The sequence below is a fragment of the Artibeus jamaicensis genome, unplaced genomic scaffold (assembly GCF_021234435.1).
Source record: "Artibeus jamaicensis isolate MK-2021 breed Jamaican fruit bat unplaced genomic scaffold, CSHL_Jam_final contig_320, whole genome shotgun sequence".
NCBI lineage: Eukaryota > Metazoa > Chordata > Mammalia > Chiroptera > Phyllostomidae > Artibeus > Artibeus jamaicensis.
Window position 1 is genome coordinate 3,488,884 of NW_026521753.1, and position 13,885 is coordinate 3,502,768.

Genomic DNA, 13,885 nt, shown 5'->3' on the forward strand with positions numbered 1-13,885 from the left:
GTCTGATTTTGAATACCTTGACAATATACTAGAACAAGCAAGCAAAATTGCTAAAACTGACATCGATTAATCTGTATTTCAATGAATGTCAAGAAGATGGAAGAAAATTGGTGATTTATTGAATTGCAGTCAGGATGTAGAGAATAATTAACAAATTTTTAAATAATATTTCCATCACCTTGGAACTTAAGAGGGGTTGCAGTTTTTGTTGTTTTATTGTAAAAATACCATATTCACTCTTTAATATGCCAATTTATATTTCATGTTTCAAATGTATAAATATAACAAAAGTACTTTTTTGTGAAAGTCAAGGTCATTTCTTTTTCACTGCTATATAGGTTTGGTTTTGTTATTTATAATAGTTGGCACAATTGACAACAAGGCTCAGTTCACTTAAAATTGAAATAACTGGTCTTGGAGTAAAAATATGAAAAGAAAGCTAAAAAATACATGAACTTACGAAATTAATTAAAATTAAAGATATAACATGGATAAAGCATGATTTATAAATGATCAAAAGTTACCAGGGACTCTATAAACCTCTTCTACATGTGAAAAATTAGTTTGAGGTTGAAACATTTTATTTCACTTTTTAGACTTGTTTTTGAATGTACAAAATGAACCCTTAGGAAGGTGTTTTAGAAGTTAAAGTTGTACTTTCTCTTATCTGTATTTTACATAGTAACAATAAATTCCAGACTTTCACAGAGGAAAAAAAAAAACATTAATGCAGCAAGGGAATCAGCCTTTACCAACAGGGTTGGGGATTCATTTTTTGGAAAATGAGAATTCATTTTTAAAACATTTTACACAAAAATAATTTGAACAAAGAAGTAGTATGAAATGGTGCAATACACATACAAAAAAATTCTTCCAATTTTGTTTTTTGTATATTGATGGAATTGACTTTCAAAATGTTAACCAAGCAAGCGTAACTATTACCAATGTGCTAAATTTCAAAATACTGTTTATATTGATTTGATTCTCTCATAGTAAATTGTACCAGAATTCAAAAATTTTACTTCTGGAAAACAGGTTCCAAAAGTCCACATGGCTTGATTATATATGTACAGACAGAGAGAGAGAAGAATGAATAAGCCCAACACTTAAGAACAATAATAGCTTATGGAGTAACACTTAAATAGCTCCAAGTAACACTTAAAAAATAAATATTCATAGTCAGTTTTTTTACTTTATCATTTATTCCTGGAAAAAAGAATCCCTAGACTAAGTGAACTTGGTATCAAAAAGATCATTAAGAATAAAGAACCTCTTTGTACAGTATTTTCTAAAAGTATATTTGGTACAAGCATATCATTTCCTTTCAGCATTCTTTCAAGTAGTAAAGGACCCAAGCCAGAAGTAGTTACTGCCAGAGGTCTTAACATTTCTGCACCCAAGAACTACTGTTTTGTGTGCATATCCTAAAAGTAGAAAAAGGTTTGATTCTTGAAACATGAAAATTAAAAAATGTTTTTACTGCAGAATTCCACATTCTGATTAACACAAAAGACCACCTTGTTTTTCCTTTGCAGTCAGTGCTTTCCAGGTCTTTTGTAAAACACAAATAGCCAGACTAGGTGAAACCCATTAACTGGAGAGAAGTGTCTTCACAACCAAGAGGGAGAGTTGGCACAGGGTTTGAGTGAAACAAAGCTCCCTCCAAGCTTAACAGAAACCACAGCCAAACTCAGTTTCAGAAATGCTAACTGCAGATGGGACATTTTCCTAAATGTTTTGGGGTTTTACAACAATCTAACTTATCTTTTCTAATTGAGACACAGGAACCAAAATCCAGAAACAAAATTGTGGAGAGGACCAGCAGGGATTTCAGGTACTTTTCTGTAATCTGTGTTGGGATGTAAATTGAAGTATTGTGTGTGTGTAGTGTTGATGTAAACAGGAAGGGTGGGGATCCAGTTGTCTTATACTTAAGCTTTTGCTCAGAACAAGTAGTCAGACTTTCTATCAACTGATGTTGTGTTCAAACTCATTCTGCTAGCGACTGTTTACTTTCAATGTAAAGCAAATCAGACTCAATCCTGTTCACTAAATGCAAGCACATTCCAAACATTTGCTTTGTTAGCTGCATTGAATACTAATGATTTAGAAAGACTCTTAGAATAAATTTGTGGACAATAATCACATAAAGACCCAAAGATTGCATTTTTTTAGATATGAACTTGTGCATAAGAGAAAATGATGAATTATATGGTGGCAATATAAATTTCAGATACAGTTCAAAGCATGAATGATATTGCCAAACTGTTTAACTCAAGTTATTGTTGTTAAACCAGTATTTTAATTATTTCAGTCCAGTTTTTTAAAATACTGCTACTTGTTATGTTCAAACCCAATGAGACAGGGAACAAGAAGAGATTTTTATTAAGAAAATAAATAGCCTTTTACTGCTAGTGAGAATCGATGAGAGGATTTAAAGACTATACTCAGATGGAAAACTTCATCAACATCTGGTCAGGAAATGGCTCTCTAGGTATTGAGATAATTGTGACTTAGAGATCACTTTTTAAAATTATTTTTAAATTAGGAGGTAATGAAAGCTTTTGGGAGAGGATTTTTGCTTTCATTTGTTTTTGATTTTGAAGGTTACCTGCAATCGAATGAAATGTTTGTTTTTAAATTTCATGTAACCTAATTTCAGCAATTGTTTGGGTGACTTCTCTATTAAGAGTTTAACCACTAATTTGCCTAACTAAGTTGTGCAAACTATTCTGCAGAATAGTGAATAGCTCTATTCCCATTTCAAACAAAAAATTCAAAGCATGTTCTCTCTTGGCCTCATTCCATTAATACAGTATGAGAGAAACAAACAGCACAAGTATTAAATTTGAACTTGAATGGACTGCTTATTTTATTAGTTTGTTGACTTATTTTCCTGGTTAGAATTAGTAGAGCAGTGAATCGTCAGGAACAGTCTGGCGAGATCTGAGCTCCACAACTCTGAAGTGGGCAGAAAGCATCTTACAAGCTCGTGGTTCCAGGCAGCCACTCTGCCGGCTTGGAATGGGGAATCTTAGTGGACTCTACAGAGAATCTCTACATCTCTGAGTTTTAAGCATAGCTAAATCGGGTTATATTCAGAACTTAAGACATCAACCATGAGGGGAAGAGCAATTTCCACTGTTCCCTTTCAGGTTGGGTGCATTCATGCGGAGTTTTGAGATGATGAAATTGGTTAAACTGAGAAGCTGTGGTGCTGCGCCCGGGAAACCAAGAGTTGATGCCACAATGTCCTGGCTTGGGCAACTTCATGACGGCGGGGACACAGGACCACCCTGAGGGTTGGAGATCTGAACTTTCTCGCACTCACCCTGCTCCATGACCACAGCTCACGGGGCTCCTAAGGCAGCGGTGGGATGCCAGACGGGCAGGACACAGCTGAGCGAACAGTAGCGGAGCACAGGATACACGCCCCACTTGCCCCGAGGACCGAGAGCTTCCTTCCCACCCCGCGGGTGACTTGGACCGGAGATCCAGGACCTTGCTTCTGAAGAACAGCACCCCTGTCCCCATGGCACCAACTTCGCCGCCTCCAAGCGCCACCAGCATCCTGCTGCGGAAGCCGCCCTGCCCTGCGAACCTTGACTCCGCAGCGGTACACCCGACCTCCCAACGAGCCCTAAGGAAAATGAGAGCTCAGGCCCCTCAAGCCCCGCCTCAGCCTGCCACCTCCACCCATATCCCTTATACCCAATTTGCCTTTGTAATGTCAAATGGCAATCTAAGTCATTTGTAGATGGCTTTGTACTTTAATGTGCATTACCTCATTTGATCTTTAAAGGAAAGGCCATTGCTCAGTAAGGGCCCTTAGCACCACAATAAAGTCAGGCAGTTCCAGATTCTAAGATTTTAAAGAATCTTCAAAGATCCTGAAAAACTTTGCCCTATTTAAATATAATGGAGTACAGTTAATTATTTAAAACTGGCTCATTATGTGGAGAGGGATATTTATAGTTTTAAATATTTCAAGTTCTCAAAAGCTACCCTGACTAGTGTAGCTCAGTTGGTTGGGCATTGTCCTGCAAAGGGACATGTAGCAGATTCCAATCCCTGTTCTTCAGAGAACAGGCCTGGCCTGGCGGTCAGCTGCTGGCATGGAGAGACAACCCATCAGTTTTTCTTGCACACTGATGTTTGTCTCCCTCTCTTTCTTCCTCCCTTTCCCTCTCTCTAAGAATATATAAATAAAATCTTAAAAAAATAAAGTTCTTAAAAGCTTTCGCTTGTTGAAATAAAGGGCATTTTTCTGGAACACTCAAAAGTGGGGACTATTTAGGGGGGGTAGTTTAAGGAGAGAAGCAAGGGTAAAGTAACTGAGGAGGCCAGAAGGAAGGGTTCAGCCACCTGGCAGGTGTCCTTCAGGGCACACCACCTGTTAGAGGGAATCCAACATCTTCACTTTTCCATTAGGCTTTTTGCTTGGGTGTCTCGAAAACAACACTTTAAACATTAATTTTCAAAGTAAATTGAACAGTTACATGTAATTGTGGAAAAGCCAAGTCAAAATGTATTTTATAGACACACTCATGATAGCTTAAAACAATACTAAACTAAACCAAAAAATAAAGATTTGAGAAAATATAGGTTCTACTGAAGTGTGGGCTTTGGTTACCTATACACAGTAAGACATTCTTAAGCTCCTTTGGAATATTCAGTATTTGATTCAGGTGGTTATACATTAATATTTGGAAGAGAAATTAGAGAAATTTAACAGAAGGCATTATCATTTTAATGTATTGTGAAAGTAACAAAATGGTTGTGTTAATTCCCAGTGGAGAGACTGTCTCAACAATAAAGGACCCTGCTCTATTTACCCATCAACAGCAATGAACTCAATAGCTTCAAAATATGCACATCTTCTCTTTTAAGGTTCAGGTGAGATATTTTTCCCCCTACAGGTATGACTTAGTCCAATATTAAAGCAAAAATGTCCTATGTCAGAAGGTCAAAGAGAAATCTTATTTTAACAATCTTAGGCTAGAATGGAAAGAAGGAACAAGGCACCAGGTCTTTATAATGTATCTAAGTTTGTTGTGATCAAATGAAAACACATATGGAAGTGCTGTGTATGAACTCCAACCATAAGTTTAAGGAATTATAATGTGCTAAGTACCAAGGGAAAAAAATAAGTACAACCTGGAATCTATTATGAAATAATACACACACACACACAAATGCTAAGGAGCACAGACTATTTACCTATGAATTTCACTTTTCAACCTTTCTTAAAAGTTTTAAAAAGTCCTTAAAACTGGTACAGGAGTCTACATGAAATCTGTAAAATGTAAACAATTTAGTCTCATAAAGATTTTATAGTTAGCCAAAGGGTGGTCTTGCTGATCATATCATCCTAACATCTTCACTGATTTCCTTTTGACATCTAATTGTAGAAATAAAATGTTTTCTGAAAAACTGATTTAAAAAAACTTCCATACTTGGCCAAGATTTTGAAAGTTGAAATACTATAAAAAAATAACACGAGACAAAGTTTTTTGTTTTTGTTTTTTTTTTACTAAAGTCCAGAAATTTCTGTAAGACAAGTACAAGTAATGAAACGTTTCCAAAGAAATACTGAACAATATACACTCTAGTTGGCTGAGGGTTCCAGCTCAAGAGTTCATACCTAATTCTTGTGCATTAAAAATCAGCATGGATCATAGATGATCTAGAATACACTGTGTTTTTAAATCCACAGCTGGCTTGATTTTTAACCATAATGAAAAACCAGTTTTCCTATTCTATCAAAGTGTTTTTACAAGCAATAATAAATTCAGATCCACTGTATTATGCAACACACATTTTTGGAGAGCAACATAAAACAGTGAGATCAGATCAGTAGAAATATACAGTTAAAAGAAATACACAAAGTACTGTAGTTTTCTTAAAAACTACTACTTGAGAAAGAAATCTTTCCACAAATAGCATAAAACTGTAGAATGATGAAAGAATTTGGTAAAGCTTTACAAAAGCCTAATTCCAACTGTATCTTCCTGAGGGTGGTGGCAGAGGGTATTTCCTTCCTTCTCTGGGATATCCCTGAAAATAAGCAAATGAAAGAATTTTATATTCTGGATTAATACCACTGCAAAGAAATGCAATTTTTCATCTCTATGGAAAAGTAAACCATAAGGTAAATATGTATTAAAGATATAGCTCATGGAAAGTCTCCATAAATACACAGGTGTTTTGATCTGCAGCTTTATTTATACAAAGCTAGTTACAAAGTGGGACATTAGTAATAGCACAAATGTTATTACTGACAACTAATCAAACAAGCCTTAACAAAAGCAATTTCTGAATTCCTTGAAATCCACATAAATAAAGTATATAGTTAAGTATTTTGTGTAAAATCTTTGAAATTCTCAATCTTCCCTACCACCCTTGGCAGGCCATATTGTTCGTACATTTACATAAGGAAAGTCAATTTGCTTAACCAAGGCAAGAAGCCAATTAAGAGCTAAATAACTATTAATTTTAGGACTTTTTTGTAGCTATAAATAGCAGAGCATTAAATTAGATTATTATATAACCAATTACTAGTGACATCCATAATATACCCTAGAATGCATGCAAATAATATTTCTGTAGACCCTTCAAAGACACACTGTAGGTTAAGGTCTTGTTTAGTCATATAAACTTCACTAAAAATAAAGTGAAGTAACAATTATATTGTTTTTAACAATGAACTGCTATAATTTAATAGTACTTCAATAATTGTGATTTAATAAAAATCAGTGGAAAAGAGACTGAGAAAAATAAACATATTTCCAAAAGGTCCTAAAAGAATTATAAATTTGCCAAGTGGTTTTGATCTCCTATGTGATTAAGAATTTTACATCCTGTAACAGTTGAGTGCTCCTGCAAAGGGAAGGTCTTCTCTGGAGGAGGCAGGATAGACAATGACTGGGGTCAGAATTACAGAAGTTCCCAACTTTGCTGTCAAACTGCAAGTGTTTTAGGGTTTCAATTCCTGACTGGGAAAATAAGGTGACTGGACTAACATTCTCCAAGATGTCGTCATTTCAATAATATTCATTATCTAGATTGCCTAATGTCATTAATTATAGTAGTATAAAGAATCTCAATCTACAATACAATAAAGGTTTCTAAAGTACATTTTTATGAACTGTGTCTCTAAACTAACAAAATTCTCTCCAAAGATAATTAAGATGATTACTTCTTTGTAAAGTGAACAGCGACTTGTACAGCTACACTAAAAAAAAGTGTAAAAAAGACTTTTCTTAGCTTTCAGAAAAAGGGATACAAAGTAAGATCTTGAGTTAGGAGATTAATATTGGAAACACTGCAAAAGGCATGTAGGCAACACCAGGTAAGCAATTTAAAACCACTTCACATCACCATAGGTACCAAACTCCACAAACACCATCTACTCTGAATTGCAGCATTCTGATCCTGTTCTCTGGCAAGGATTTTGATTCAAGAGCATGTTAATACTGGACAGGGTATCAAATGGCTGGGAGACAAAGAATAAAGCAAATAGACCTCAGTTTTAAATGTCACTAAAACTGCATGCTATGAGAAAAAGAAATGAAGCTTACATCTACTATTGAGTACCCAGAAATTATTATACTCATTCAATGTATAGCTGTTTAAATTTGGTAGAAAAATATATGGAAACATTTTTTTTTAAGGAAAGATTTTCTTCCATAAGGAGAGATGTCAGATAAATCAAGACAGAAAACTTCTAAGATAAATAAAGATAACTGAAAAGGCAGATTCCTGCATTTCATCTTCTAGTAAATTATCTGTTATAGAGATATAGTTTATAGTAAAACAAAAAGCAATATCCTTAAAGAATAAACAATGTGTTTAGGGAACTGACCACATTTGTGTTAAATGTCACTGATTGCAATGATTATAAAGGCTTTTGGGTTGGAAATTGTTCAGCATCTTCAAGGTATAATTTGCTTAATAAGGCAGATACTCACCCAATATGTATTTTTAATGAGTCCCAAGTTCAGCTGAGCTACTCTATTAACATCTTATCCAGAAATGTTTTTATCAAAATACTGAGTCCTGAGAGGCATGGCTAAGTAGAAAGTGAGCAGTATGCTTTTTGTTCCACAGCCCACACCATATCACCTGTCTTCCTCCACGATCATCGCGTCTGGGTGGATAGCCGCCAGACCCAGCTAGCATCTGGTACTGGTTTGGCTGGAAGGCTGCATTTTGGTTTTGAAGCATCCGGTTCCATGGCAGCAGAGGTTCAGCCCCAACGCTTCTGTGGAAAAACATTATGTGTGTATTAGAAGTCAAGCATGTTATATAGCCCAAAGCCTACAACTAGAAGGTATTATATCTAAATTTTAGGAAAATCCAATTTTGCTGCATTTGTCATATGAGATATGTAATATCAAAGTGGACTTTGTAATACCACATAGCCAGTATAATCTAATGTTTCATGAAGTATCAGCATTTTTTAAAAAGGGTGTTTAAAACTCAAATAATTCAGAAAGGCCTGACTTTAAAAAATATTTTGTTCATTTTCAATTCTGAAATTTCCTTTTTAGTCATATAAAGATATGGACCAAGATCTCCAACCTGGCTATATTTAAGATGTTATCTACAGAGTAAACATGTACAAGACAGGAGAATGAGGCTTTATTTTTCAAAATGTCCAGACTTATTCTTGGAGTCTATTCTTTCTAGTTAATTGCAGGTTGCAAATGAATTCTTACTGCTGAGTATTTTGAATCTAGGGTAGGGAACTTGGCTGTTTTTTCCCATCCATTATTCTACTCAATATGTCAGAAGGTCTGATCAGGAGGAAACCTTTTCAAGTTCTATTGATGCAGCTCTCAATTGACCACGGTGACCTAGCAACATGAGCACTAATTGGTATGGGCTGACTGGCATTTGGTGTACAGTTTACATGGGAACACAGATTCAACAGCTATTATAACATAGTTTGCTGGCCCAGATTACTAGTCAAAAAGAAATGTTTTAATTGCCTTTAAGTGCCTATTTTAACTTTGCAGATACAAAGCAACAGGTATGATGTATGAAATCATAACTTAATTTAAAACTATCACATAAACAATGTAGCAAGGACAAACTTTCAAAAGGCAAGCACTGTTTAAAATGTAACTTTCTCCTTGAGGCCTTTTACTCAACTTCAATTTTATAGAAGTCACTACAAATAATAAACAAAAGCAAAATTCTCCAATATACTTTAAAATAGGACACTTTGGGGACATTAAGGATGTTGGGAAAAATTATAACAAAACTTTAAATTTGCTGAAGCACTGATGAGCTGGAATTAGCTATAACTGTATCAGCATATAAATTTTACCTCCTGGGTCTTAGGAAACCCCCCCCAGAGATGGGCTCATTGGATAAATGCATTCTTCTCAAAGTTATTCAAGACTGAAACCATCCTCTTTACCCACCAATCCCCTCCCTTCACTTGGGTTTGCCTTATTTTTTTTAAACACTAACGATGATTATTTTTGTGTGATAGCTTGAAGAATAGCTCTCTGAAGAACTCTTAAAAGGCCAATGCTATTTTTCCTAGTTAGTAGTGAAACCAAAGCTCTAATAACTTGCTGCAAGTAAATAAAAAATAAATCTACATTTCAGAAAAAATATGCATATATTCAGGATCTTTACTTATTTGGGGGGTTCACTATGAATACAAATATACTTTAGCAAAAATGCCTCATCTATTTAGTAATAATAGCTCCTTAGGCAGAGACAGGAATGGTCTCTGCAGGAGTGAGGGGTGAAGATTTGTGCTGTACCAAAGATGCTCATTAAAACTGGGGCATTAATGCAAAACCCACACACGAAAAATGCAACTCACACACTGTTTTAACTATGATCGATTTTTTTCTAGTTTTACAATAAAACTCAATTGAGTTTTACATAGTTTTATGATCCACAGATAGGTTATGAATAAAGCCACAGTTTAAAAACACAAAGTTCTCCTTTTGTTTAAAATAATTATTGAAACCCTGGCTGGTGTGGCTCAGTGGATTGAGTGCTGGCCTATGAACTAAAACAACGGCTTGATTCCTAGTCAGGGTACATGTCTGGGTTGTGGTCCAGGTTCCCCAGTTGGGGCATGCAAGAGGTAACCGATAGGGGTATTTCTCACATATTGGTCTTACTCTTTGTCTCTTTCTCCCTCCCTTTCCCTCTCTCTAAAAAGTAAATAAACTCTTAAAAATGATTATTTAAAATGTTTTTGACAAAGACAATTGTCATAAAGTAATCTAACTAAAATTAGAAAGAACAAAGATGGACAGGAATTTTTTTGCCCTTTACTAGCATAAAGATTTTTTCTTTTCCACAAATTTATCATATTTCTATCCTATTATATTATCATATTTTTATCCTATTATATTAATTTGTAAATGTTTACAAACTGAAATTTGCCTTGGAAAATACATTTTAAATATGTGATGGAAATACTGGGGTTAATACATTTAACTTTTTAAAATTATCAGCTACTGACTGAGGCAACTAATTTGAGGCATTTAGCATCATGAATAGCAAGAATATTCTTAAGTATCTAAATTACTGCTTTGGAAAGTAGCTGGCAATGTGAAGTAATGACTCCAATTTGGACACTTTTATGTTTTTTTATAAATATGGCAAGTCAGAGTTTTTAAAGATTTTACATGACTGACTGAGCTACTAAAGACTAAATGGCTACTTTGAATATAGCCAGAAAGAGAAGCTTCTTTACATAAAAAATGGGCCAGAACTCAAGTGATGCCAAATGTTGGATATCTCTGCATGTATTAACTGTAGGTTGTCATTGCATAGAGGGGCAAGGGTTGTGTGTGTGTTCCTGTTGTGTTTTTTAAGTGAAATGAATATATGAATTATAAATGCTATCTCAAAGAGGAGATAATTTAAAAAACTGTAGTTTAGAAAAAAAGGTACACTTAAAATTCTTCTTTTCCATAGGACTCTCAACCAAACATTAAAAGTAGTGCAGTGGAAAAGTACTGAAATAAGGATGAATAATACCTGGTTCTAATAAGAATTCTACTGTTTACTAGTTGTGACATATTAGCAAAGTCTGTTTTCTTCTCTATGTCTTATAAGTCTGGAATGATTAACAAGTGCTATCAAAATGAGTGATGTACTGCATTTATTAATAGGCTAATGAAATTTAGGATGGCTGAATTCAAAGTCTTGTTCATGAATCAATGGCTTACTTCTTAAATGACCATGATTTAAGACATAAGAGAGAATTCTATTATGCTCACATCAAACTTTTGTTAAAAGGCATAATTTTAAGTTTACGAATAAAACTAAACCAAAAATGTCTCACAAAATTTGTACCTAATATGCTAGGTTCACAAAGTCAGTCAGGATAATACCAATACTTGACTAGGGCAGGAAAAAAAACTCCAAAATATGATGGACATCAGGACACTGGTGATAATCTTAGGAAAACTTTTAATGTGTAGAGGAAAGGGAAGCTATTGGGAAAGAAAGTGTGCCTCAGAAGTGGAAGTAGATCCCTTACATCCTGTAAGTCCCTGTGTCTTTACTACAATATGCTCAAAACAAGTGTTCTGATGAGTTTTGCTCAAGTGAAAAGTTTCTTAGTAAATAAGCTAATGACCTTCTCTTTGCCTTCGCTTCCTCATCTGTAAAATAACATCTTTAAAGGGTTGCTAGGAGGAATAAGTGAAGTCATATCTTTAAAAGCATATTAGCACAGTACTGACAATTTGAAAGCAGATGATAAATGTTAGCTAGCAATTATTAATAATAGAGTAAAAAGGAAAGCAATGGGGTAGGGAAACCAAGTCTTAAAATCAAACCTGACAAAACCAATTCAGAAAGACTGTTATTTAAAAAGAGATAAGCTCTTACATGATAATATATAATTTGGGAAAAAATTACCCTTTATTCATTTAATTTCTGTTTGGGAAATGGTGCAACTGAGGATATGAAGTAGTACATCAGTGTGCTTTGAGCAATTATATTGTAAACAAAATGAATACAAGCATTTTCAGTTGTCTTAAATTTAAAATGCAACTTGCAATAGTGATACTATTAATAAACAATTGCATACCACGTTTTCTTTTATCCTTTTTGAAGTCATATCTTTTGGAGATTCTAAAGAAAAGGTTTTCTTAAAAGGGGTGCAACATTTATAACCCTGTTCATAACAATTTTAGATGTGAACAGATAAGACTGCTAAAAACACTAGAGGAAGGGGGACAAAACAGGGAAGGCAAAAACTAGGAAGGCAAAGAAAGCCTTATTATCATGATGGGGCTTAGCAATATCATGTTTTGGCACTGAAGTGGCAAAACCAACATAAAACGATAGATTTTAGGGGTGTCTGTAAAAATTATTCTACAGATGTTAATGTAATTATTCATAACATGTCTAGCTATCTTGTCATGTAGAGGCCAACTGACTTAAAAGCACACAACTTATCAATGACAGAACACATGTCAAACATCCCTTGTTATTAAACCATGTCACATTCACCCTAGTCCATGGTACTTATTAGACTGCAGATCCCATAATCCTCTTCTGAGTCCCTTCTGCGTTTAATTCAGTTCAGTCTTAAGTAGTTAAAGAAACTGTTTTCAGTGGCAACTAATAACTACTGACCTGCAGTGACACTGCCATACAATAGGCTTGTCAGCCTTGAAGAAGTTGTACCAAAGAAGCTGATTAGGACTTCAAGAGGTTTGTAGCAAGAATCAATGGTTGGTCTGTACTAATGCTGTGTTGCCCACACAGAAATGATAAAAGTGGAACACCATTAGTTATGCCTCATTAAGCTGCACAACCCTTCTAAAAAGAAATTTGTTTAGCTACCCAAAAACCTAATACAAATTAAGCTCTCTCTGTCGCATTTTTCAGGGTACCTCAAAAGATTCAATAAAATAAAGGCCAAGAACCAAGAAAAGTAGTAAAGTATATAAACATGAGCCTTTTACTTCAATGTGTTAACCATCTATTTTCCTAAAAGACAGGCACAAGAGAAACTGTTTAGAGGGAAGAAAGTATATTTCAAATAGAAAGCATAAACCTTAAATGTTGATGTGGAAAAGTGTTTTAAAGTGCTGTTTGTTTTATTATTACCTGTCGAATCTTTGTTGCTGGAAAAGGGGAGGAGGCCCTCGCCAGGAATCCTGGGGCCTCATATCTGGAAAATAAACAGGGAAGAGTTATCAGGAGTTGTGTTGTGTTGTGCTGTGTGTTTAAATAAGTAATCACTATTCAGCTACCTACATATTTTATAATTACAATATTGTAAAAAATTGAGAATATAAACTAAATAAACTAATATAATTATAGACTGAAAACGGAAAACATACAAAACCAACAGGATCAATAAGTTTGTTCATTTTATTACTTTTCCTTTGATAATGAAACGGTTTTAGTAACCTTGGTCATTAAACTCACACATTTCTTTCTCTATGTGTGCATGTGTATGTAAAAGTATACAATATATATTTTTACATTTATATTTTAAATGCTGTGCTAAAGGAAGGGAATACAATTTTTCTATAAATCAAACTTAACATATAGTAACTTTAATAACAGAAATCCTGAAATATTCTCCATAAATGTGTTAAAAAGGGACACTGACTTTACCTAGCTACCATAACATAAAGCAGAGAGCACAGAATCTCTCCAAAACAGGCCAGAAAGATGTGTTCATAAAGGGACCACCCACTTTTCTATTGTTTTCTGACAGTCAAATATCTTCCCCTAACAAAGCTGAACTAGCAACATATAGCTATAAGAAACAATTCAATGGCTACTGCACTACTACATAAGCAGGATTAAGGGAACACTCTATAATACTGGTCAAGAGGGGAGTTTAGTATCTCAGCAGGCTGGTATCAACCAAAAA

The 13,885-nt window shown here is 34.6% G+C and overlaps 1 protein-coding gene across 2 annotated transcripts in view; it reads right to left on the reverse strand.

Annotated features, from left to right (window-relative positions):
• Positions 1-5,515: 5,515 nt before the first annotated feature.
• XRN2 (5'-3' exoribonuclease 2) overlaps positions 5,516-13,885 on the reverse strand; it is a 121,023-nt gene continuing 112,653 nt past the window's right edge. For both annotated transcript variants that reach the window (XM_037138247.2, XM_053663525.1), the window contains 3 exons: positions 13,108-13,171; positions 8,125-8,263; positions 5,516-6,057 (listed from right to left, as the gene is read on the reverse strand). In XM_037138247.2, coding sequence (XP_036994142.1) covers positions 5,992-6,057; positions 8,125-8,263; positions 13,108-13,171 — 269 coding nt within the window. In that variant the 3' untranslated portion in view covers positions 5,516-5,991. The remainder of the gene's footprint in view (positions 6,058-8,124; positions 8,264-13,107; positions 13,172-13,885) is intronic.